The sequence below is a fragment of the Girardinichthys multiradiatus genome, chromosome 5, assembly GCF_021462225.1.
Source record: "Girardinichthys multiradiatus isolate DD_20200921_A chromosome 5, DD_fGirMul_XY1, whole genome shotgun sequence".
Lineage (NCBI taxonomy): Eukaryota > Metazoa > Chordata > Actinopteri > Cyprinodontiformes > Goodeidae > Girardinichthys > Girardinichthys multiradiatus.
Window position 1 is genome coordinate 20813636 of NC_061798.1, and position 27046 is coordinate 20840681.

A 27046-nucleotide genomic window follows, 5' to 3' on the forward strand; every position below is an offset into this window, starting at 1 on the left:
AACATTGTGATAGGCAGCATATATTTCTCTACGGTATTTTTAAACGTTTTTTCATTATTGCCACTATCACAGAGATGGAAACAAGCTTTGCACACCAAACAATTTCTGGATCACTGATCCATCTGACCACATAATCTGACAAAACTACAGTCAAAGACTCCTTTATAAAGAACGTTTTTATGAATTCTGCTTTTGTACAAAGTTATTACAATTACCTGCTGGCTTCTCTTGTCAGAAAATGTTTCTTTTCTCTAGTGCTCACCGTGAATTTATCCTATCTCATCATTTTTGTAATGTGTTGCAGGCCTGAAATACAGTAGTGGGTGTGTTTTACCAAATCAAATTAAACTGATGAAACAAAACAGAAATATAATAAAAGACAAAGTAAATCTAGGAATAACCTTGTTATTTCCTCACATAGGTCCATCGTTTTTAGATTTAAGACTTTTAATGCAGGTTGTTTTGATAAGGTCTTCGTGACCATGTGGAGTAACTTGTGAAGAATTTAGTGGGGGGTTTTTTTTGTGTGGCTTTTTTATGGCTACATTTTTTTTGCTGAGAGATGAAAATCTACAAGAACATAATGGGAAAAGGATGGAGATAATAAAATGTGATAGAGGACCAGATGTGATGGATGCACAGCAGATTATGGTCGGCACGTCAAAGTTCAAAACTCAAAAGTTAATTCAGCGGGCACATCCTTGGCATGTGTTTTGACAGGGGAATAGTTTTAAACTGAACTCAGGGATTGATTGATCTTTTCTAGTGCTTAGGTAGAGTTTAAGCACATACTGCCAGTTATTAATTACAAAAAAGGGTGAAACAGTGATTTGCTTAGCAGTCACAAGTGTGATGTTACGAACTAAACAGATCATTTTACCTAAAAGAGCAGCGTGATCGTAGGGCACAGAGTGAATGGAATTGACTGAAAGTTTAGAGAAAAGTGCTCCCAGATCACAGAGAGTAGCCTTCTGGCTTCAGCTCGTCTGTAGTTAAAACCAGGTGTCGTTCATTGTAATGTTATAAGTTATTTTCCTGCTTGTGTTCGTTACACTGCTTTAATTTTCCTCCCTGCAACTAAGTAGAGCATAGTTTATTACGTCCCACATGTGGAGGAAAGTTGACAGAGCAAGACACAGAGGAGCTCTCAGGTTGCTGCTCGTCTCTTCTTGCTGAGTGGAGCTTACAATTATTTATAGGAAGAGATTTCTTAGGATTGCTCTGACACCCTGGTAGATGATTTGCTGGTGTTGGCTGGTGATGTTTTGTTTTAAAAAGTGAAATACACAATATTTTTCACAGTAGTAATAAAAAGAAAGACACAAAAAGATTCAGAGGTTTGAAGCATAGAATTCTGCATATTTGTAATGCTACAGCTCTATGCAAAGTCATCCTTCATTTCCTGATACCTGCACTGCCTTGTGAAAGTCTCTTGAACCTTTTTGCATTTTGTCACTTTACAACCACAAACTTTTTTACAAACTTTTTTTTTTACAAATAAAAATCTCGAAAGTGTGGTGTGCAGTTGTAATGGGCACCCTCTGACTCAATACTTTGTAGAACCATTTTGTTTTGCTGCAATTACAGCTTTGCACATCTAGTGCATGAAAATTTTGCCCATCCTTCTTTGCATTATAACTTAAGGTTGATGAGATTGGATTGAAAGCATATGTGAATCTAAATTTTTAAGTCCTGCCACAGATTCTCAATAGGTTTTAGGTCAATAAAACCTATTGGGCCATTCTAACACATGAATATGCCTGAATATATAATCATTGTCCTGGTGAAAAGTGAACCTCATCCGCAGTTTAATGTCTTTTGCAGCTTCAAGCAGGTTTTTTCTACGCTTGCCCTGTATTCAGCTGCATCCATCTTCCAGTGAACTCTGAACCTTTTCTTTTCCATTCTTAAGAAAAACAATCCTACAGCATGATGCTGCCACCACCTTGTTTAACACTGGGAATGGTCTGTTCAGGATAATATGCAGTATAGTTTTCTACCACTCATAGTGATTTGCATGTTTGCCAAAGTGTTCATTTCTGGTCTCATTTAACCAAAGGACATATTTCCATGTGTTTGGTAATCCCCTACATTGCATTTGGGAAACTGCATAGTGGACTTTTTAGGGCTATTTTCTTTTCAGCTTTCCACAAATTTGCGAACAACAGATTTTGTCATCTGAGCTGTGGATCTCCACAGTTCCTCCAGAGTTACTTTGTGGTTCATGGCTGCTTTTCTGATAAACACTCTCTCTCCTCAGCCTATCAGTTTTATTGGAGAGCCACGTCTTGGTAGGTTTGCAGTTGTTTCCATTTTCAGATCTCTTATTCCATATTTTTATATTATTTTATACATCATGGGATTCCTTGTACATTTTCTTTTGTATTGAAACCTTGGCACAACAATTTCCTGTGCGATCAATAAAGTTCTTAGAATGTCCTGATTAAATAGCTCTCTGTGAGAAGTTCAAAGCTTGGGATTTTGTTTTATATTTTGTTTTGCTTTATATGTATCAAAAGTATTCCCAACCTGTCTGATGTTTCTTGGTCTTTATGATGCTTTTTGTTCTCTAATTTTCTCCAAGTGTCAGAAAACCGCTGTATTTATACTAACATTAAATTACACACATGGACTGGGGTTTCATATTTGGGTGATTTCTAAGGGCCTTTCATTGCAGCTGGTTTTATTTAGGGGTATAGAAGTTAATGGGGGCCAATTACATTTTTTTGTTTTCATGAAAAGATTAAAGATTTTCCAAATTAAAGTTGTCTTGTAAAGAACCTGTAATCTGTGTTTAATAATTCTGTCCAGGTTGACCCATCTCTATGCTGTAGTTGTTCATTAATGTTCATCTCAACCTATGGGGTCGTCAGTGGTAGAGCTTCATCCTGTAACGGTGGGTTGCCGGTTTGAACACCCACTCTGTCGGTCTCAGTCGTTGTGTTCTTGGACAAGACACTTCACCCTCCTTGCCTGCTGATGGTGATCAGAAGGCTCGGTGGTGGCGATTGTATGGCAGCCTCATTTCTGTCAGTCTGCCCCAGGTCAGCTGTGGCTACAATTTAGCTCACCACTGTCAAGTGTCTTAATTTGTGCATGTCTGACTATAGTGTTAAGAGTTTTGGGGTCTCTGGGGACTTAATAAAGCGCTATGGAAGTACAGGCCATTTACCATTTATGTTTGTCATAATACCATAAAATGTATGGAAAATGCTCATTTGTTTATTTTATAGAATACAGTTTCTATAAATCTCAATTTATTTTTTTTGATAAGTCCTGTTCATTTTCCAGTGCATGATCAAATGTTGTAGATGTTTAAAAAAAAAAAAAAAGAATTTACATCTTAATACTTATGGTTGTTATAATGAAACCCCAGAGCAAACAGCTATTTTTCAATGATTTATTTATTTCCAGCAATAGAATGTAAAATGTCTTCGGCAGGGACCAGGAACAATCTCCAAGCAGCCACTAGGGGAAGAGAATACTGTTAGAGTGGTTGATAGTAAATGTTTCTTTAAGAGGGGTTGAGTTTACTATTAAAATGAGCGAGATGAACATCTCAGGAAGGCACGTTAATCCACAGAACTGAGTTTGACAGATCCTGAGTGTATTGATGAAGAAGGTTATTTTCATTTACTTCCAGGAGGAGTCCAGGGAGCTGCAGAGCGAGCGAGGGTGGACAGGCAGTTGAACGGCGGGTAGATTGCCGTACAGGTAAGCTTACTCCTGGAAGGTGAGAGCGTCCGGGGAGAAGTTTTGATGCTTGGTAGCAGAGTATGATCCAAACAATATCTGAGCCAGAGTTCTCTGTGGAAAAGGGGAAGAAAACAAGGAGTCAGTCAAGAATCAGAGAACTAAAAGCAAGAGAGAGTGAACCTGATAACTGCTCATGTGAGCAAACAATCTGGCGTCTGTCTCCGGCTTCCCTTTTGAAGGCCTTCCTGATGTGCCTAATGAGCCGCAGCTGAGGAGGATGCACCTGCCAGTCACACCGTGCAACAGAATGGGAAGGAGCAACACCCAGACAGGCTGCACACAGTTCTGTGGATATGGCATTAATTTAGAGTAGATTAGGAATCTATGACATCAAAATAAAGTGCCCATTATTTTTTGTAAAATGCTGGACATGCAAATAAAACAATTATGGATTCAATTATTACCCTTTTTTGTGTGTGTCTTTTCTAAGTGCCAGGCAGGGTAGTTATATTTTCACATAGGGCCAAGCTTTTTCTCTTAATAGAGTAATCATTGAAGAACTACTTTGTTCTGAGAATAAAACTTGTTGATCTGAAACATTTCTGTGTGACAAAAGGAGCAAAAACAGAAGAAGTCTGTAAGGAAGCAGTTATTTTTTAACCATATAATTCACAGTTTTAAAATGCTTCTGCTCAAAGCAAATATAACCACAATGTCAACACACATGACATTACAGATCCTGATAATTAGCTCGCCTTGGGCTCAGAGAGCTACAGTAGACATACTGTAGGACTTCAGGCTTTTCATGCTTTACCAACATTAAAATGAAAATAAAGAGGGTGTGAAAAGTAGCTCTCGGGTTTGGCCACAAGATGGAGTTATGACTCCTTAAATTCAAACAAGTCAGTGACAGTGAGTACTGACAGAAATCATATCAAATGCATAATCTGCTCTTTGTTTCCTTCATTAGGATCTGGTATCGTAGAGGCTTCACCTCCTGGCTCAGTGGATACAGAAGATCAGTGGTTTCACTCTGACTCCTCTGAACCGTCTAAGCTGCTCCCGCCGCTTTGCTGGATGTGAGGTCTTTGTTGCTCCACCTTGTTCACAATGAGTTCCTGTTCCTTTAAGGGATCTCTCCAGCATTCACTGTAGTCACGCTGAGTAGGATCCATATTCAGAGAAAGTCCAGTGGTGGAGTTGGGAAATACCAGAGCAGCTCTCCTCTCCTCTGGGTGCTGAGCAACAAGAAGGTAAGATAGCTTCATCATTATCCAAATCTAAAAGATTGTTAAGTCAGAAGATAACTGTATTAAAGAAGTGGCTCTTAGCAGTAACTGCAACATGTGGACACGCATTTCTCAATTTCATTTTGAGCTTCTGAGAACTTTCAGATAAAAACTGAAACTTGTACAGGTATTTTTTTCTTCTTTACCATTAGGACTCATAGAAGCTTTGAAATTTTAACTGGCCTTCTTAATTCTTTTGAAAACCGAGGAGGTGTTTCTGTAGCATCTTTAATTAGAGATACACATTAGGATTGATGTTCACTTTCAAACTATGCCCACAAGTGTAAGAGTGTTTGGCTGCTGGAGTGGAAAGCTCTTTTACATTCGCTCCTGTGTACAAACCCAGCAGGAAATACGTGTGCAGAGAGAATATCATGTCTTTCTCATAAGGCTAAATGTAGATACAGGGTCGAGCAATCAACCGTGGGCTTTCACCTACTTTTATTTTTGTGAGCTTCTTATTTATGCTGTCCAACCAACAGGAACAGTCAAAGACTGTTGATTCTATTTCTTCACAGGCTTCATTAAAATAGACAGAGCATCTTTTATTAGGGTTATGAACTGTTATATTAATCCTATATCATAGCAACAGGATGAATGTGAGGAACATATTTGCCCTTTCACATTATCACCGCTTTGTGAACTCCCTCTCTCTAACCTGGTTCAAAAATTGCCTAGAACAGGAACCCAACTGAACTTCTAAAGACCTTCAAATATCAGCATCTTGCCATGAACACAAACAAGCATCCTGAATTCACATCTCCAGAGGAAGACGAGATGGGTGAGTATCTCATTCCTTGTCTTGAATTTGAAAGTGAATGTGATCAGTCTGCGCTCAATGCTTCAGAGAAACTGCCGTCCGGCCTGAAACGCCACTTCGAAAAGATTGAGGCGTAAATTTGGGATTTTTGCAAGCTGCAGATATGATAGATGAGTTTGTATAAATGGAAGCGCACAAGAAACATTTCCTTCATGTTAACTTCTAATAGGGAATATTTGAATATTCCTTTCCCGTTGCAAAAAAAAACTAAACTCTTTTATTGTTTTATTTTTAATTTGCCAGAAACTGGAGCTTGTAATGATATTGCAGAGGTGAAGACACAGGAGGAGGAAGAGCAGAAAGAGGACAGCTCTGTCACTGTGAATGGAATGCACTTGGATGCTGTCATGGATGCACGTATGTGCAAACACACACACGTATGCACAGAATATTTCCACACATAGGAAAATTCAGGGCACTTTGCTTTTTAAGGAGCATGCTTGCACCCAGAAAAATGCAACTGCAAATCCAAGAGAGCTAATGGAAACACTGTATTTTCTTTTCTTTGTGGAAATTGTGCATTAGTGGGTATACTTATTTATTTTTGTTAACCTTCATTTATATAGCTTGGAGAGTGAAAATCTCTTTTTCAATAGTGTCATGGGCAAGATAGATTCCAAGACTGTTCTGCATGTAGATATCCCACAGACAAAACATAATAGTTGATTTCAGATAAAGAACCAAAACCTCACAATTTTAACAAACAGACATTGCTGGTTAAAGAGGCCTCATTCTTATCATTTACAAGCCAACATATCGGCCTCCTGCAGTACTTTATTCATGGAGCGCTCATTCAAGCACAATGAACGTTTGTTGTATGCGTACGGACTTTGGGGATGAATCTTTAAATCGATCACTAGGATGGAAAGAAGATCAGTTGGAAAGGTTATTAGATGTGTAATTAATACTATATTTGGTTAAATATAATAAACTAACATGAAAAACAAGGATATCTGGAGGAGAACATATAATCAGGTCCTACTCTTTAGTATTTTCAATCCTTATCCTCAATCGTGTTTAAAGATTTCACAAATTCCCATAAAATATAGAAACAAACTTCAATTCCATTAATTTCATTTATTAAATTTGTGTGGATTAGTGACCTGTAACTTGTTTCCACCTTATTTTAAAAAAATTGTGGAATTTGCCAGAAGGTGTCAGAATCTCTTACTTTAAGCAAGTAACCAATCGTAACAGTTTGTTCCAACTCCAAAAGGGTTTTAACTTCTGGCCTCAATGTTGAGAGAGAACATTATGTGCAGGCAGCGCTCCCTTCTTATTTCTGGTTGGCAGCAACTGGGTGTACTTCCTAAACCCTCGCTCTGCGATCTGCTGCATGGCCTTGCGGTTCACTGTTCTGAGAGACCCTGGACTCTATATTGGGTGTCACGGATCTCTGTGCTTGCAAAGTTTCCATAGCACCTCTGAGCGCTCTCCACAATACAAGGCGCTGCTCTTTAGCTCATCATCAGTCACCGCCAAGACCACAGTGTGGTTTCTGGATGGAACTGAGCAGCTCTCAGGGTTGGTTCACGCTTAGCAAGAGGCTAGGTGAGAGGTCCTGCAAGACAGGCCTCAGGACTCTGCATGTTAGCTGCTGTGGTGCGGATAATTTTGCATGCAGTGGTCTGACTCCTCCAAGCTCACTCTCCTTCAAGTTTGCACATTTTGTCACATTACAACTACAAACTTTAATGTATTTTATAAGATATTTTCTGTAATAGACCGACACAAAGTAGTGCATATTTGTGAAGTGGAAGAAAAATGAAACGTGACTTTGAATTTTTTCCTATAAGTAGAAATCTGAAAGTGTGTCATGCCTTTGTGTTCAGCCCTATTTACTCTGATACCTCTGAATATACCTCAGTGCAATTAAATGCATAACTCTTCACCCAAACTAAGCAGCCGGGCAAGGAGATCATAAATGAAATAACAGTCAAGAGGCACATGGTAACTCTGGAGGAGCTGCAGAAATCCACAGCTCAAGTGAACGTTTTTCACTACATGCAAAATGTAGTCAAACATTTTAACTGCACATCACTCTGAACATATGATCCCCACCATATATTATGGTTTGGGCAGCATCATGCTGTGGGAATGGTTTTGTTAAGCAGTGACAGGGATGCCTGTCAGAGTTGATGTTAAGATGGATGGAGCTGAGTACAGGGCAGTCCTGGAAGAAAGCCTGTCATAGGCTGCAGAAGTCTTGAGACTGGGGTTTCCCCTTTCAGCAGGACAATGACACACAGCAAGAGCTGCAGTGGTATGGTATAGGTCATTAGTGTGTTGCAATGGCCCAGTCAAAGTCCAGACTTAAGTCCTACTTAGAATCTGAGGCAAGACTTGAAATTTTTGTCTCACAGATGCTTTCCATCCAATCTGACTGAGCTTGAGCTATTTTGCAAAGAAAAATGAACAAAGTCAGTAGATGTGCAGTGCTGATATGGACATACCCACAAAGACTTGAAACTTGACGGTGGCTCTACAAGCTATTGACTCGGGGGTGGGGGGGCTGAATTGAAACACGTATTCAGAGTTTTAGTTGTAAAAAAAATGAAAACCATGTATTATTTCCTTCCACTTCACAATTATACACTACTTTGTGTAAGGCTGTCACAAAACCAGTAAAATCACATACATTCACGTTCCTAGTTCAAACATGGGAAAATGTGGGGGAAAAAAACTGTATGCTGACATCTTGCGGCTATAAAAAGGGTCCATAAAGAATAAAGTAGATCATGCTATTACTGGTGAGTCTGTGGAAGTGACCGCTGATTAAGACACTGACTCCTTAAGCAGAGGAAACTGATGCTGTCTGTCTGAGGCACCCGCTGTGCTTTTCTCCTGTCCTGGTTCTACTTTGTCTGCATTAAGAGGAAACACATTCCTCTTATCTCAGGCGCACATCTCCTGAATCTCTTTGAGACACTATGTGTCAGCACAAATTAAGCTACTCACACTTTGGGGATGTGCCTGTGCTAATATTGAGCTTTAAATATAAAAGTAGAAGTGAAGACAAGAGACACATTCTGGCTCAAAGTTAAGTCCTGTCTAGCTTTTTTAGCTCCTTATTTGGAAGCGAGAAATGTTCTACAAAGTTGCTCTCAGCTGGTTAAGTTTAAGTAACTGCATGTATGATTAAAAGGTCTCTAAATGTTTGCTTAGCTTCTTGATTACTTCCATGTTTTGTCTAGGTGTGATAAAGACTGAGGCCGAGGAGACAGACGATAATGGGCCAGCAGGGATTGTGCCCAAAGAGGAAGCAGAGGGGGACAGTGAGGATGGGATGGAGGAAGGGATCGACGAGGAGAGGACGGAGGAGGACAACGACGAGCACAGAGACGAGGACTGCCTGAATGAGCCGCAGGACCTGTCGCTGGTGGACTACTCGCGTTACGAACCGGCATCCCTGCAGGAAGGCCAGGTGACAGCCGAGTCCGACGAGGTCTCAGACGGGGGCTACGCACCTGGTTCCACAGGGCCCCGCATCCCGACACAAGGAAAACTCAGTTGCGACATCTGCGGCCTGTCCTGCATCAGCATTAACGTGCTGCTGGTGCACAAGCGCAGCCACACTGGTAAGCACGAAAACAATAAGCCATAAAAAAAACATCTGACCTGAAACACAAACAGCTGCACGATCATCTGATAGCAACGGAATCAGCTCTTATTGATGGGGTCAGTGTTTGTTCTGCATGCATGTGGCACATCACTGCAACCTAATCGGCCGGCGGGATCTGGTTGTGAAATATCTTCAATAGTTGTTCAGTAACAAGTACAGAGCAGTTAAATGTTTGATTTGATGGCATTAACAGATAAGTATTCAGATGAGCATGCAAAGATCACAGATGCAGGACACTTAACATCTTTTTCTCACTAAGATGCACAAACTCTTCATGTGAGGGGAGTGAATAATAAACTCCATAAAAAGATCCTAATCAGATCAGCCCGGGTCCCATCGTGGCCCTGACAGTATAGCACCCATTTGCTGAAATTCAACACCTTTAAACCTACTCTACAAGCCTGTTCTTGTTAGTTTCTTATTCCCTTTATGGGTTTTGCGAGCTGAACCAGACTTTAGCAAAGGTTTACCTGAACATTATCTCAGGGTCCCCCAAAGATTTTGGAGGTTACCAAATTTTGTGCACATTTTATACATTTTTCAAATGAAACTCATGCAAGGTGTTTTTACACCAGCCAATATTTGCATATGGGCATTATGGGATAAATGTATCTCTTGGGTTTGATGCAGGAACACCCCGGCTAAAGAGTGGGAACCATATGGGCCCCACATTGGTAGCAATTCGAACTGAATTTCTTAACACCAATCTGTGACCCCAAGATCCACATATGGCTTTGCTGGTATTTGCTGATGTTATTTGTAGTAAATCCAAATGGATTACAGGAAACCCATTGTGAGTCCAGGGCTATTTAGTACTAGAAATGGGGAATTATTGTTTTGTTTATGAATACCTAAAAGAAAATATTGTGATGGCAACATAAACTCTAACTAATGATGTTTTGAACCCCAAAACTTCACAGTATGGCCAGTATTGTTACTTTTACCGTTTGAACTGTGTTTTCCTCTGTTGGCTTCATGAGAGCATCGGTGTATTTGAAATTCTGATTAAATGCAGTTATTATGAGCTATTAACGGATGCACCAATGAATTAAGTGATGGACTGAAGTAGCCTAGTTAATAGTGGTCATGTTTCATCGTGGGAGCAATATTTGTGTTTATGGGGCTCTAAATGGATGCAGTAACCCTGGCAAAAAGTCCGAAAACACTTTTATCATTCAGGGTTCCTACAAAGTCGTGAACAGTTTGGAAAATTATGGAATCTGCCTTTATCATTTTCCAGATCTGGATAAAGAACAGAGTATGGAAAAATGATTGAGTTTCCAGACATTATTACTGATTCCATTTTTAAAAGATAAAAATCTTTGTTGACTTATATTTAAATGACGCAGATTATTGATTTGGCACATCATAACTTGACTTTAACGTATTAGCAGTCAGTACTTGGTTTTTGAGTTTCTGGTTGATAACCAATACTCAAATGCACTCTCATTTCGCAGCTTTTGGACCACTAGCCTTCTTTAAATCAGGGTTTCAAACTGGACCTGTGGTTCTTCAACCGAGTTTAATCTATGGTGGTTCAGATGTCAATCAAAGCATTAAAGCAGTTGTTTTTATTTTATTTTTGAAGATTTTGTGGATCTAGTGGCTTTCATTCACAGTATTCAGACAGAAAACGGGCAAGGTTGGTATTGGAACGCCTCTGCATATGAGGCACCCTCTCATACAATGCACCCCCATGAAACATTTATTTTAAACAATTTTATAAACAGAATAAAGGTATTAAAGATTACACATTGTGCTTTGAAGAATCTAAATCATGGAACAGCTTTGTGTTGTTTCTTGATGTGTGTAACATACAGATAATAGGTCCTAACTACTGTACGAGAATTTTCATTGTAAACCTATTGTCGCATCAACCTTTATCACTTTAGCAATAAATGCCACATCACCGGTCCCTATATTGAGCCTGAGTAAAATCTATATGGGCCCACATACACGTCGAATGGGTTAGGCCAGTACAGTTAGGCCAAAATGATTCATATCCCTGGCAGAATATAAAATTATTTCTTTTTCAGGCAAGAAGTTTGTGTCTGATTGTAAATGAAAGACATTTATCAAAAAAATCAAAAGACCATATACAAGGGGTATCATATTCGAAAAGAGTAATTTCTTTACATTTGAACAAAAAATGGCATGTCTAAAATTATGTACACCCTTCTCAAATATCAGTGGAAAAATCTTTGTTGGCATTACACTTTTTAAACTTTTGTTTTAAATGCTGACCAGCTTTTTGCATGTTTCTACTGGTATTTTGACTATTTATATTTGATAATAAGCTTGTTTGGTCAAAGGTCTTTGAGGTTGGAAGCCATTCTTGCTATTACCCTAATCTTTAGCTAGCTTCACAGATTCCAGTCCTGACCCTGGCTGGGCCACTGCTAAACTTTAATATTACCTCCAGTCTAAAGAAACATGTTGGTGAAATTTGAAAGATTATGTTAAATCTATATTTGGGCCTAACTGTATTGCTCCCTTGTTTTCGGTGCATTTCGGTGAACGTATTGCGATGCCACATACAGAACATGGGTTAATGTGGTGTTTTGGGTCCTTTTTTCTGTACTGTTGAAGACATTTTTTGCACGTGATGTGGTAACTTTGTAGAAATGAAAAATATAAAGATAATTTTTTTTTAAACTTGAAGATAATTCATACCTAACTATAAATTTATATTAATTTACATCCAAACTGGCTCTAGCCCTCGGGCCCACATCCCCCTAATCCCATCCCTGTTTACTGGACCGGTGGGAAAGATGTGAAGTGTTCGGCTGAGGATGTTTTCAACATCTTGTGCACAACTCGTTCGGTGGTCTGAGTCGTGAGAACGTCGTCTCTAGGCAAAAGTGGATGTTTCTTTGTTCCCCTTTCAAAAAATGGTGAAGGATTAGGTTTTGCAATTCAATGTAATAATGGGAAACTACATAGTAATTGCAACAAAAACAAAAATGCTGTTCTATGTTTTGTTTTTTTATCATATCTTTTATAATGCTGTGACCAAGTCCTCAATAAAAGTAGTATAAATGTCAGGAAATTCTAGTGCAATTAAACTGTGTGGCTTTCTTTTTTTCCTCCTCTGTGTGTTATTTTTTTTTTTTCTCTCAGGTGAGAGGCCATTCCACTGCACTCAGTGTGGGGCCTCCTTCACCCAGAAGGGAAACCTGCTTCGCCACATCAAACTGCACTCCGGAGAGAAGCCTTTCAAATGCCCGATGTGCAGCTACGCCTGCCGACGACGTGACGCTCTGAGTGGGCACCTGCGCACTCATTCTGGTAGCTGCCAGCCACATGCATGCTCAATCACTAAACACACACACATAGAGCCAATATGCCCATACACTGTATACACCTGTGCACGATGCCATGTCAGTTACTCCTTCATGTCTGTTTTTTCACTCCGTTTTGAATCTCGACTCATTGGGGTTTGCGGGAGTGCTCTTGGCTTTTCCAGTAACAGGCCCGCCATGCATTCTTGCAAACACACACATCACATATGATATCTTTTTCTCAATCACCTCTGGAAACTTACTCATTCACTCTCAGATCACGTGTTTTACCTGCCTTCAGTGTCAAAAAAAAAAAAAAAATCAAAAAGAAACACATCATCAGTTTTGAGCGAAACTGCACACTTTGTAAAAAGTCATACGTGCTGTGCCAGTTCTCATGTTGTTGATGTATTTGGTGATTAACTGAAACTTTTTGCTCGCAGTAGAGAAGCCCTTCAAGTGCAACTACTGCAGTCGCAGCTACAAGCAGCGGAGCTCCCTTGACGAGCACAGAGAGAGGTGCCATGTGTACATTCAGAGCAAAGGTCCCGCTGAGAGAGGTGAGCAGCCGTCACACTCTCAGAAAACATCTCCGAAACTTCACACATGCAGCTGCTGCAGCCATCAAGTCCCGAAAAACATGTTTTTCTTTTTTTTTTTTGTTTGTTTTTTTTTTGCAGCGGGCGTGCAGTTAAAACGCCTGCAGATCGTGTTTTTATGGCCTCATTAAATTAATGAACTTATAGCTGGTGCCCCATGGTTACAGACTAAATAGGTTATGGCTGCTGTGGTGTGACGGCTCAGTGCAGCGGAGACCGCTTCTCCTGTCTATATCAGCAAAGGGGAAGCCAAATAGGGCAAACGTTTGAGCCCAGGCCGCCCCAGCGCAGGAACGCTCGCGTAAGACGTCGGTCCCCACTGCCGATTGTGCCTTATTGTGCCGGCAGGACAGTTGCACGGTTGCAACACACAAGACAGCGCACTGTTTCTGTGGTCACCGAATGTCGTAAGTTTTGCTTGATAGTGCTGTAGTGGTGAGGAAGTACATCCTCATCCTGTGGTCTCTCCTGCACTGATGAGGTAAAAAAAAAAAAAAACAGGAAGTAAGGTCAGAGGAACGTCTGATCTTACATTTATATTCTGGTCGTCCATAATTGGCTCTTTTGTTTGTTTGTTTGGTTTTTATTTTATTTTTTGCATTGCAGGGAAAGCAGCATCTCAGTCCTTCTCATGATCGAAAACAGGCCTTCGTTTTCTTTCTTCTTTATTATATTTTTTGTGTGTGTTTGTTTTTGTGGTCACGCAGAGGACAGCCACACGGCCAGGTCTCACATGGGCTCTGAGCGCGCGTTGCTTCTCGACAGGCTCGCCAGCAACGTCGCCAAGCGGAAAAGTTCAATGCCACAGAAGTTCACTGGTAAGAGCAAAGCTCAGTGGCATACCTCAAGCTGCAGAAGGTCTTCCTTTTGTGAAGAAGCCTTGTTTAACATTCTGCATACTTACGTTTTGCCTTTATTTATGTTTTTTATTTAAAATTACACCTGTTTTCCAACTAGCTTTTGCTGCAAATGCTGCTATTGTTTTGACATGTTTACTGTGCCTGCAAAAGTCTGAATGCCCATTGAACTTTTCGGCTTTTTGTCACGTTACAACACGCTTTTATGTAATGGACTGGAATTTTATGTGCTAGACCAACACAAATTAGAACATAATTGTATTTTGCTTTGATCTGGGGTAGACCATTGCATTGTAGGTCTGGCTTGTATGTTTAGGTTCATTTTGCTGCTCGAGGGTAAGCCTTTGCCTCAGTCCCATGTCTTTTGGAGCCTCTAGCTTTCTTCTCCAGAATTACGCTGTATTTAGCTCCATGAACACTCCCAACATCTCTGACCAGCTTCCATGTCCCTGCTAAAGAGAGTGCCACCACCACGTTTCAGGGTCAGGATTGTGTGTTCAGAGCGATGTGCATAAAGCGTTTTGCCTCTAAGCCAGAAATTCAGTTTTGGTGTCATCTTCTTCTTCCACCTGAGCTGTTAATCTTTGCAACTCCTGCAGAGTATCCAGAGGGCTCTAGGCCGCTTCTCTGAAAAATCCTCTCCTTGTTTGGTCTATCGATTTAAATGACGCTCTTGTCTTGGCAGGATACAGGTGTGCCATGATTTTTTTAGTCTAATCATCTGTTTTAGATAATAAGTTGATCGCTGCTGTATGATGTTCAAAACATGTCAATGCTACGTTTCATTTAACCCTGCTCTAAACTTTTGCACACCTTTATCCCTGAGTTTTCTGCTGTGATCCTTGGTCTTGATTAGGGTGCCTAATTAACGCTAAAACCACGTTTAACCTTGGAAATGATGTGTTCAGCGTGATGAGGCCAATAGGTACAATTTTGATCTCATCTGAGATCAAAGTTGGGCACATATTTAGTGTGTCCTCTAGATGGTCTTTAAAATAACCCAGCTTTAAACTTTTTGACGCTTTATGACGCTGTTTGTTCACAAACCTCTGAGGCTTTCACAGAAGAACTGGAGTTGTACTGACGTCAAATTACACAGCGGTGGAGTCTATTTACTAATAAGGGGAAGGGAATGGTCAGACTGGATTCTGTTTAGGGGTAGTGGATGAAAGGAAGGAGATCACACTTAGTTTTTCTATATAAAAAATATTTGAAAATAAAGGATCATTTTCATTGTACTCCATAATCATACACTACTTTGTATTGGTCTAACACATAAAATCCCCATTAAATCCATTGAGGTTTGTGGCTGTAACGTGACAAAATGTGAATACGTGTATAAAAACAAGACACTATAAGTGTTAAATTGCATCTATTGTCCTACCAGCTTCTTCTGTAAACCCTGCTGTCTTTTTAACTAGTTTATGTTAAGTTTGCTTGTAGCAATGCTTTTTCAAAGCTTTAAAAATAAAAAATGTCTATTGTAAATTATTTCCATCTGCCTGAGCTTCTTGATTTTCTGTTTATCTTTGCTGGCTTCTGTCTCTGGTCAGACAAGAACTGAGGCCAGGACACCTGGCTCATTGCCCACACCACAGAGTGGTTCCCACTACCCTAGATTCTCTGCCCCGAGTGGTGTCATAGGTGGGTATATGTGACCGTGCATGGTTAATTGAATGAATTCATGTAAAAAAAAAAAAAAAAAAATGAAATATGAACCTGAAAGTTCTTCGTAGTATTACTCATTGTCTGTGCGTAGAATTGAACTCAGATAATCCACTGAAGTGATGAATGATCAGAAGCTATCAGTTTCAGTAAACGGCTGAGTTGGCGCTGCCATTTCCCAAACTTTATGAGCATACGCACAGTTTTTCAATAGTCTCCTCTCACCTCTCTGCTTGAACATGGGTTGTAGATTTGCAATCACTCCTCTAGCTTCCCGCGAGCGCACACATACACATTGACACACACACAAAACACTCCTACGTCTATCAGCTTGGCAAATGAAGTGAGATCTTTCAATATGACAACCACAGGGGAAAAGAGAAGTAAGAGAGTCTGCAACCACAGAGAAAGATAGAACAGGCGGGAGGCGAGAAACGTGAGCAGGTGTTTCTCTGTCAATACTTCTGTAGCAGCTGCACCAAAGGCCTTCGTCTGCGCCGTCTGCTTCCTCTCAGCTCTGTCCTCTCCAGGCTTAGGATGTTTTCTTGCTTTTAGGCTTTTTTGTCCCATGAATTGCTTGCGTTCCAGGTTTGCCAAAGCGGTGCACATTTTTTGCTCTGTGCATACTGCACACCAAAGAGAGGACCCCTCAGAGCCCAGTCTGGATCTGTCTTAGCTCTTGCCCATCTGTAAGCAATAAGCGCTCTGACTGCAGTTTGCTGCTGCTTGTCCATGTGCAGTGCCTTACAAAAGTATTCATAGCCCTTGTACTTCTTCACATTTTGTCTCTTTGAAACCACAGACTTCAATATATTTTATTGGGAGTTTACGTGATAGACCATCACAAAGTAGAGAATAACTGTGAAGTGAAAAGAAAGAGAAACATGGTTTTTAATCATTTATTCAAATAGACTAGACCTATACAGCACCTTTGTAGTCATACTGACCACAAAAAGCACTTTTACACCAGTCACATTCACACATTCAGACACCAATATGCCAAGTGCCTTGCCCAGGGAGGGCATGGACATGTGAGGAAAGCTGGAATCAAATTCAGACCTGATTGCAAGACGACTACAGTACTCTTCCACAGGCACCTCAAAAAATGGTCAGTTCTGTGTGGAGCGCAATTGTATTTAGCCACCCTGAGTCAATACTTTGCAGAACCACCTATAAGTGCAACTATAGCAGGTCCTTTGGTGTATATCTCTACCAGCTTTGCACATCTATAGAGACTAACATGTTTGTTTATTCTTCTTTGTAAAACAGCTCAGAATTTGTCAAATTGGATAGTGTGTCTGAACATTAATTTTCAAGTCTAGCTATAGATCCATAAATTTTTAACTGGATTTTGTTTCTCTTTATTGTGTTTGTCCCACTGGACCTCCACCCCAGTTTGAACTCTATTGCAGCCTCTAACAGGTTTTCTTCCAGTTTGTTTAGGGTTCAGTGATAGTTTTGAGTCACATATAGTGTTTTGTATGAAGCCCAAAAGGTTAAAAATTTGGACTCATTTAACCAGAGCACCTTCTTCCACATGTTTGCTGTGTCTCCTTCAGGGCTTTTGACAAATTACAAACAGGACTGTTTATAGTTTTCCTCAACTGTGGCTTTCATCTTGCCATTTTTCCATAAATGATACATTTGTGGAGTGCAATAGTTGTTCTGTCAACATGTATCCCCACTTGAGCTGTGGATCTCTGCTGCTCCTGCAGAGGTACTATGGGCTTTTATGCTGCTGCTCTGATTAATGATTCCCTTGACAGCGTTGTAAGTTTATGTGGGCTGCCATGTCTTGGTAGGTTTGTAGTTGTGTCATCCTCTTTCCATTTCTGGATGATGGGCTGAGTAGTGCTTCACAAGATGTTTGGGAAACTTTTTTTATAACCTCATCCTGCTGCAAGCTTGTTCCTGTTATCCCTGACCTGTTTGCTCTGTTTCTTGGTCTTCATGATGCTTTTTGCTGTTTAATTAATGTTCTCTAGCAAATCTATGAGGCCTTCACAGAATAGCTGGATTTATACACACATGGACTCTGAAATATTGAATGTAATTCACTGCACTAGGTTTTATATAGGGGTATCAGACAGAATACAAAGGGCACCACAGTAAAAATTTTGAAAACCCTGTCTGGTTTTTCTTCCACTTCACAAGATTACATTACTTTGTGTTGGTCGATCATATTAAATTCCAATAAAATACATTGATCACCTTGGCTGTAACGTGACAAAATGTGAAAAAGTACAAGTGGTATGAATATTTTTACAAAGTACTCTAATGTTCTATGGTGAAGTATGTAAAACTACCTCCTGCTGAGTCTTCAGTGCTCTCTTGTCGTGTCACTGGTGTAGGCGACAACGGGGTCTGCCTGGACCTGAGCTTTAACAGGGAGCTGCTCCACCATTCTGACATAAAGGAACCTCCACCAGGCTCACCTGGGCCAGAGGGCCAGCTGCAGACCGTCCTCGGAGGCCCAGATGGAGACCCACCTGCCACCCACAGACCCTACCCCATCTCATTAAACCGCAGCGACATCAACCCAATGAGCCTCACCAACGGCCACAAGATGCCACTTCTGGGCCTCCCTCATGGAGCACAGCCACCCCTCGGCATGGACTCCTTCCACAACAACGCTTCCCAAATGGCCCAGCCCGTCATGTACAGCTTGGGTCACCTGCTAGGGGGGATCAATCACCCGAACGGCCTACCTCACCCACACAGCCAGCCCATCCCACTGTCGCCCCTCGAGGCCCTGCGGGTGATGCGGGCAGAAGGGGATGCTGGGGCGCCGCCCGGAGCAGTGTACCCCTGTGGTCACTGCAGAGTGCTCTTCCTGGACTACGTCATGTTCACCATCCACATGGGGTGCCACGGCTTCCGTGATCCACTTGAATGCAACGTCTGCGGCCACCGCAGCCGGGACCGTTACGAGTTCTCCTCCCACATAGCCCGCGGTGAGCACCGCCTAGAACTCAAGTAGACTGCATTCATGCACACAAACAGTCACCACTCTATGGAGGCAGACAGCAATTTAGTCATATACGTAGCTGGTAGTATTAGAAATGAAAGCATAAAGTAGCAGCTCTGTCTTTTGTGTTTGTTAAAGTGTGTGTGAGTATAGATGTTGTAGGAGTTTGGCGGCTGTTTTTAGTCATCCTGTACTCATCTGAAAAGATGGCCTGTGTAGAGTTATTGGGGGAGTATTTCTACTCCTTAGCATTTGTACTATTTGTACCTAACAGAGTTGTCTGTTTGGATAATAAAGCCATGTGTTTCCACTCACACAAGCAGCACAATATAATGTATTTATGCTGTATCTACTGTCTTATTCTGTCTGTATAAAGATGTGAAAAATAAAACAACAGTTCTGTCCTCACACACAAACTGCAGAATGTTGAGAGATGTTTTAGTTTGCCAATTCTGACAGCAACAAAAAAAAAACATCCTATTATCTCGAAGGTCACATGTCTCTTTTTTTAAGGCTGTGGTTTTTAGAGATCTGCAGTTCACGGCTTCAAAGGACACCACTCTGCACCATGTGCTGGTTTCTCACTCCAGAATAATATACTCATTTAGCGTTCACACGAGGTAGAAAAGCCTCAGTTTGACTGAGACGTATTTGTAGCACAAAATAGAATCATAAGATTGCAGCAGATAAGGAAAAATCTATTCCATTGCCTTCTCTGTAAAGTGGTTACTGGATTATCCCTCTGATTCCTCACAGGTTCAGCTCTTACAGTTGACTGCTTCTATGATGAGAATCTGATTAGCTGACTTTAACCCTTGTGATCTCTGGAAAAAAAAGTCAATTAGAAATGTAAAACCTGAGGGGGCAGTCTCAGTCAAAATGAACAACTCTTGTTATTCAGTTAGGAAAGGAAGAGAAGCCGCAAAACGTAATTTCAGTCAGCAGTTTCTCTTTCCTCTTCATTCTAGCCTCACCCACAGAAAAAATAGTAACAGTAATCCCCACAGCATGATGCTGCCGCCACCATGCCAGTAAAACTCCAGATATGGGAATTTATTTGTGTGAGGGCAAAAATGTATTTAAAAATTGAGGGTTTTGTGGGAATTTTCAACATGACACACTTTTAAAAACTTCCGCTGACGGCCAAAGTGTGCACAACGGGGAAGTTTTGGTGAGCACACACAAAACAACGTCAAGCCACAGAACTACTTTATCATGAGTGTGCGACCGGGTGTGCGCGCACATGTGGATGCACTTCGCCCACACGCCGGTGCAGAAACTCGTTTACGCCTTGGTGGCTTCAAGACCAGAAAAGGGTGTTAGCTTCTTCCAGCTGCTACCTCACTATCTGCCCTCTCCATCAGAGCCAGTTCCCCTTTCTCTCTTTAGGTTTGAAGAGAAGTGACACTTGTGAGGCCAAACTGTCTTCACAGCTTCAATTCCACATCAAGTTAAAAAGCCAAGTCATTCATTACAACAGCACAAGTTTGCTGCTTCTCTTTTCCAAAGTACAAGATGATTGAATTCAAGGTATTCATCTGTCTGGCCATGTATGATACTGAGAAAAAAACAGTGACTAAAGCAGAGGTAATGCTAGTTCATGGAAGTGTGAGAGTGATTTCAAAAGCTCACATTTTACTGAGTAAAAATTGGTGTGCTAATGCCCAAAAGTCTCCTTTCCAACATAAAACCCAGAAGAAGACAGAGTCAATACATCATCAGAAAAGTCGGGTTTTTGGTGACATCTACTGACTGACTTCCCCACCAATACTTTCCATCTAGATTCTCATAGAACAATGGTTCTCAAACTGTGGTACAAGGAACCATTGGTGGTACTTGGGCTGCCTTTCAAGATACCCAGAAGAGATATTGGTTTCAACTATTTACCAAGTACAAATGAAGCAAATTAGCTGTAATGTAGAGCTAACTGGCTCAAACAAATAAAAGATTAGTAGTTTAGTCACATTGCTCTTTGCTACAGATACTGAAAGGGAGGTAGGTTAAAGAGTATTTCCAAAACCCTCCAGTACAAACTGAAGCAGATGGAAAATGACCCGAAAAAGAACCGGTGGTTATTTATGTTGTGTTCCATCAAACCCAACCTAACTATGTTCTAGTTTTAAGTTGGGAAACCCTTTGCCAGTTTTTGTACTCAGTCGTCAGGCATATAACTACTAGCAAGACAAACAAATAGCAAAATACAGGAAAATGTTCATAAAACTTTACATGCATGTAAAAAATGGAATGAGATACAAACTGCCAGAAGAGCAAATTTACATTTTATTACTGTAGCCATTACTGTGATTTAAACACACGGCAGCCATGTTAGATTTTGAAATGAGGGTTGGTGAATAATTTGTTTTACCTTCTTGGATTTCTGGCTTCTTGAAACCTTGCTTATTTCTTCAACTTGGAATTTGGGTATTTTTACCTCAAACATCCAGTGCAAATAAATTAATAAATAAGATTTGTTTGTTTTTTGTTCCTTATTCATTTTTTTAAGACAAATTGCAACGAATAGAACAAAAGATTCAACTCTTGCTGTAGTGCTCCATAGAAATGTCTTTAGAGGGTTAGTATTGAGTAACCTAGTACTTAAAGTAAAATTTTAATTCAATTCAATTCAAAGATACTTTATTGATCCCCGAGGGGAAATTAGAATTCCAGTACAACCCATCCAAACATACATCATGACACAAGACAAGGGGGGACGGGTCACCAAGGCTTTGCTGCCCACTCACAGGCGCTGACCTTGCTAGATGAGAAAAGAGGCCACATTAGGAAAGTAGAGGGAAAAAAAATCATATTTCACACTTTATCCTTAGCAGGATACAGTTTGAGATTGCAAAAAAACCTCAGCACAAAGAAGCAACAAATTTACAAAACAACATCATGCCGGGAACGGTGAAGGTGGTGTGAGGAGTGCAAATGTTAAGAACCACTGACTTTGAACAAAAAATCACAGATCAGCTCCCAACCTCTGCATGCAAGTTTCACACTGTTACAGCAGAGTATAATATACAAACAACTCATTATTTTCTTGCAGAGTGCAATACCTTTCCAAAAAATTAAACATAGAATATTATAAAGACAGGTATTTACCTACCATGTACACTGAGAATGTTTTTTTTTTTATGTTTACAAAATGCATGTGTAATTGCTTCAAAATTTCCTAAATTACTTCATGGTTGTCTGCTGCCACATCTCCTAAATCTATTTTATTGAAAAATCTGATATTTTTTTAAGTAAACCTCAACCATCATTGCTTAACTGTTAAGCTACATCTGTTTAAGTTAATGTAGTTGCTCTGAATTTGTCTTGCACAGCAAGGTAATAAATCAAATGGGAGTTCATGGGAGTAGGATGCTGCTCATTTCAGCCTCTCACCAATTCATTTTTTATTTTTTTATTTTGTCAGACTTGTTTGCCATTGTCTGCTGTTCCGTATGTATCAGATTGTGCCCACCGTTTAGGACATTTTGTATCTGCTTTGGCAACCAACAATTTAAATGTATTTTATATAATATAGTGTACTGTAGGAAAATGTAGTTCTATGGCTGCATTATTAATATCTGTTTTCAGGTCAAAAAAAATTAAAACAGGATGTAATCCCAAGTATTCATAAAATCATGTACTTGTTTATTTTTAAGCACTTAGTGTCTGATATGAGTGTTTTTTTTATTTTGTGATTTACCATCACAATTAGGGAAAATATTCAACTACTCAGGGAAATAAATTGATACATAAAAGTTTCAGTACACAAGTACATGGTTTATTTATCAGTATGAAATGTAAAAGGAAGCTACAAAATTTTGGTGCAAATAATGAAGGAATAAATTATTTTAACGGTGCACTGCAGCATGGGAACCCTGAAAATAATTAAATACATGCGGCAATAGATATACATAGTTTTAAGCTATAATATATATGTAGATATATATTTTTTTCATTTAAATTTAGAATATTACATTTGATTCTTTATGTATTTGACTATAGACAATTATGAGCATCCATATTTATAATCAAATGCAAGGTAAGTTTATTTGTATAGCACATTTCAGCAACAAGACAATTCATGGTGCTTTACATGATGAAAAAAAGGACATCGCAGTGACCAAAAAAAAAACATTGCCCACATGATGAAATAAAGAAAAGTATAGAAACGTTGGATTACAGACTGAAATTAATGGATGCATGATGCAATTTCGGCCCATATTCTCTTAACATAAAATCAAATGTCTGTCCTTGGGAGGAGACAACTCCTTAGAACTGTTCTGACCCATTATGCATCTCAATAATGGGGAAATACTCCTTTTAAAACTGGTCTACATCTGGACCAAGAGTCCGAGACTTACTGGTGCACTGTACATTCCTCCTAACTTCTTCTAGGAGAGCCCAGCTCAGCCACGGTGTGCATTTAAAATGTATATAAAAATGACCTGTGAAAGGTTATTTTCTAATTTCCCTATATTCTGGCCCATTTGGCACTCGGTAGTTTCAGGTCAGAACACTGAATGGTGAAATACCTTGCAATTGCTGCCCCGTTTGTTGCAAATGACCAGCAGATGGCGCAGTTTCCTCATTAAAATAGAACAGTCGGCGGTTTGCTGCTTGATCTACATTATTTAAACAGAGACATCCAACGATGGGTGAAATGCATTAATTTATCAAAATGAACGACATAAAGCGCTTGGGTTTGAAACAGTGAGATAGAAAACAGATTCAGAACCTAACTTGAAGCCTGTGCCTCAACCCTGAGAGATCAGCTGTGAGCATGCGCACTGCATCGGTGTTATGAGGACTGGAGGACAGCACGGAGAAAACGTAGAAGCGGCGCAATTTTTTTACACGCCGAGATTTGGTTCCACCGCTGCGGCAAAACAAAAAAAACAACAACAAAAAAAAACAGCGCTCCCGACGCGGCAGATACTATGCCTGGCTCAGCGTTAATGTGCCGGACGTCTACCTGACAGGCCTGGCCGAGGTCTGAGCCGTTACGAGGGAGGAGAATTTTATTTCTTCTTATGGGAGAAGCATGCGGGAAATGGTCGGGGGCTGCTGCGTGTGTTCAGACGAGCGAGGCTGGGCTGAGAACCCGCTGGTGTACTGTGATGGACACGGCTGCAGCGTCGCCGTTCACCAAGGTAACATTTAGCCGCCGTTAGCTTGTAATTAGCGGGCAGCTGTGGCGGCTGAGCCCGGCGGCTGGAAGCAGCCAGCGGCGCTCAGAGGACGGCAGGTCTCTGAGGTAGGCTCGCCGCTGTCTACGTGTGTGTTTCCGTGAGTGTGTGGGAGGGGTAGGCAGGTAGGCGTGCTGTTTGTTGTGAACGCTCAGGGCCATGGCAGGCTTGCTTGACACCGAGGCAGGATGGAACCTCCATGGCCGGTCCGGTTCGTGTGTGGCTGTCTGTCCCGGTCGGGTCCGTGACAAGCTGCTAGTTTTCACCACTAACCAGCCCCGGTGAGGCCCCCGTTGGACACTTGCTTTGTTGAATTTATCTCCTATAAATTGGGAGCAGCTAACTCCAAGGATCGTATTTCTTTGTAAAAATAAATCATCAGATTTGATTTTATGCTTTCGACTGCTGGTATTACCCACTTGCAGCGGGGTGTAATCCCTGTATTTTTCTGTGTAAATACAGCTGCGCAGAAGTTAGTTAGTAGACATTGGTAAACATCATGAGACCAAAGAACACAGCAGACGGGTTAGAGATAAAAATGTGGAGAAGTTTAAAGGAGGGTCGGTTCTAAAACAATATTCCAGGTTTTGACCACACAGAGCACTATTTAGTCTATCATATGAAGATGTAAAGGGTGTAGCACAACTTCAAACCTACCAATTGCATGGGCATCCACATAAACTGACAGGCAATAATCAGAGAAGGCAACTCTGGAGGAGCTAGAGAGAGCCTCTGCTCGGGTGGGATAATTTATTGACTGGACAACAATGGATGAAAATTTGTTAGAGGCTGCAAATAGACGTGAGACTGTGGTGGAGGTTTATCTTCAGCAGGATAAGTACACCCAACAGAAAGCCAGCGAATAGAATAGTTAGATTAAGCCATATTTGTGTTTTTGAGTGGCCCAGTAAAAGTCCAGACCTATTTCCAAATAAGAATCTGTGGCAAGACTTGAAATCTGACTCAACTTCAGCTGTTCTGCAAAGAATAATATGCAAATACTTGGTGTTGTAGTAGCACCAAAAACGGGAATTACAAAATATTGACTCAGAGGGGTCTGAATACAAATGAGCTCCACTTATGGACTTCTCTCCTGAAACCCCGTGTGGCCGACTCTGTTGACCCCTTTAAAAAGCAGCTTAAGACACTTTTATTTAGACAAGCTTTTAGTCAAATATATTTATTGTTTTATTAGCTGTTCTTACCGTCTTTGTTTTACATTCAGCCTATATTTGTATAATTTATTTTGCAGTCTGTAAAGGACTTTGTGATTTTATCTGTCAAAGGTGCTATATAAATAAAGTTTACTTATTTACTTACTTTTCTGTCATCTTTCAGCTCAGTTTGCTATAACCGATATATATTATTAGACACATTTCTTTTTAAATTGTCTTCATTTGCATTGTTTCAGCTTGTAATTTCTCATGTTTCAGAAGTTCACTTGTTAATGTGTCAGACGACATTGTGTCACATGAATGAAGGGCTGTGGATCAGTGGGAAGAGTAGTCATCTGGCAATGATAACATTAAAAAACCAATCAAAATCCTGTAAGATCTTCAGTTTATTTTTGTTCATAGATTATTTATCACTTTCTTTTTCATTCAAAATGTTCCTACTGGTCTGTCGCTTAAACATTTCTCAGTTTTAGACATCACGTACAAATATATCTGTGTGAGCTATAAGTAAGCTGCACAATATTTTGAATCACAGTCAACATTGCAGGCTCACTGTTTGCAGTATCACAATTGTATAGGGGAGTTTGGAGTCAATATTTTGCAGGATAAGATGTTTCGGGTGCCATGCATTCAAACCCTGATTGTTAATAATGTCCTAAGCCAGCTGGATAGACTTATACCAACATCTAAATACAATCTTAGTAACCGAGATGCTAAAGCTTTGCTAGATTTTTGCAGACAGTGAAATAATGGTTAAAAAGTGGAAAATGTTGATATATAATCCTAATCCAAATATTGTGCAGCCCTTTCTATGTTTTAACTTGTGCAGTGTATATAAAGTAAAGTTTTATTTCCCTGAAACTTGTTGCAAAAACAATTCGCTACCACTGAGGCAAACTAGGGGGATAAAATCTTTTTTTTTTTTTTTTTTTTTACAAATTAAGGTCGTAGTTGCAACCAAGCGGTGTTGCTTGGCTGCAGAGATAACCGGAGACTTCTTCATCTCCACCTTTACCAGATGACAACGATAGCCACCTAAATGTGCTCTTATCTTTTTTTTGTGTTCCTTGAATTTGAAGCACAAGATTTTCCAGATGCTGTGAAGCAAATAGTGCTTGTCTGAACATTTAGAGTTAATAAGATCATGCCTGAGTCCTGGAACAAAAACATTTTCACAGGAAGAGTTGTTGCATGATTGGTATTGAACAAGCAAATGTTTGTTTGTTTGTCCCAGCGTGCTACGGCATCGTCCAGGTTCCCACAGGCCCCTGGTTCTGCAGGAAGTGTGAGTCACAGGAACGAGCAGCACGAGTAGTGAGTAGGCCCACAGGTCCATCACCTTCCCATTTCACCTGCGATGAGTAACTTTCCACTCACAACAACCTCTGCTGTTTCCTCTTTTGCCTCAGAGATGTGAGCTGTGTCCCCACAAGGATGGAGCTCTTAAAAGGACAGACAGTGGCGGTAAGTCTCTGTCCACCTTAATTCTCCTGATGCTTCTCTGAGATCTACATCAATGTGTCTGAAACAGATAAAAGATGATGTTAAAGAGCCCTGTCATCTTCCTCTAATCTCTCTGCTGATCAGGCTGGGCCCATGTTGTGTGCGCGCTGTATATCCCTGAGGTGCAGTTTGCCAACGTTCTCACCATGGAACCCATCATCCTGCAGTATGTCCCACATGAGAGATATCTCAAGGTACAAAGATACACATCTAAGAAGGAAAAGCTGCATTAGTGCTACATTAGAGGGCCAATTTTATTTGAAATCTGAATGTTATGCTGGTTAATCCCTGAGATTAGTCAGGGTGCCAGCTTTAATCTGGTATGCTTCTTTCAAGTTTAGCTATGTTTTTGTTCTTCACACTATGCTAAAAAAAGCAACCTACAAAAAAC

The 27046-nt window shown here is 40.4% G+C and overlaps 2 protein-coding genes across 4 annotated transcripts in view; both read left to right on the top strand.

Annotated features, from left to right (window-relative positions):
• Positions 1–4813: 4813 nt before the first annotated feature.
• Positions 4814–19213, top strand: LOC124869075 (zinc finger protein Aiolos-like). Of its 3 annotated transcripts, none has more exons than XM_047366797.1 (8): positions 4814–4949; positions 5669–5766; positions 6049–6162; positions 9000–9383; positions 12548–12715; positions 13152–13268; positions 14015–14125; positions 18181–19213. In XM_047366797.1, the coding sequence occupies exons 2-8, from the start codon at positions 5715–5717 to the stop codon at positions 18807–18809; spliced, it is 1575 nt and encodes a 524-aa protein (XP_047222753.1). In that variant the 5' UTR covers positions 4814–4949; positions 5669–5714; the 3' UTR covers positions 18810–19213. The 3 variants fall into 3 exon arrangements, with proteins under 3 accessions (XP_047222753.1, XP_047222755.1, XP_047222754.1); XM_047366799.1 differs by having other exon boundaries at positions 13155–13268; XM_047366798.1 differs by having other exon boundaries at positions 4838–4949; positions 5664–5766.
• A 4362-nt stretch (positions 19214–23575) lies between these two features.
• Positions 23576–27046, top strand: part of LOC124868464 (protein AF-17-like) — a 38068-nt gene continuing 34597 nt past the window's right edge. Inside the window, exons 1-4 of the mRNA XM_047365785.1 lie at positions 23576–23941; positions 26387–26466; positions 26562–26616; positions 26740–26849. Coding sequence (XP_047221741.1) covers positions 23833–23941; positions 26387–26466; positions 26562–26616; positions 26740–26849 — 354 coding nt within the window. The 5' untranslated portion in view covers positions 23576–23832. The remainder of the gene's footprint in view (positions 23942–26386; positions 26467–26561; positions 26617–26739; positions 26850–27046) is intronic.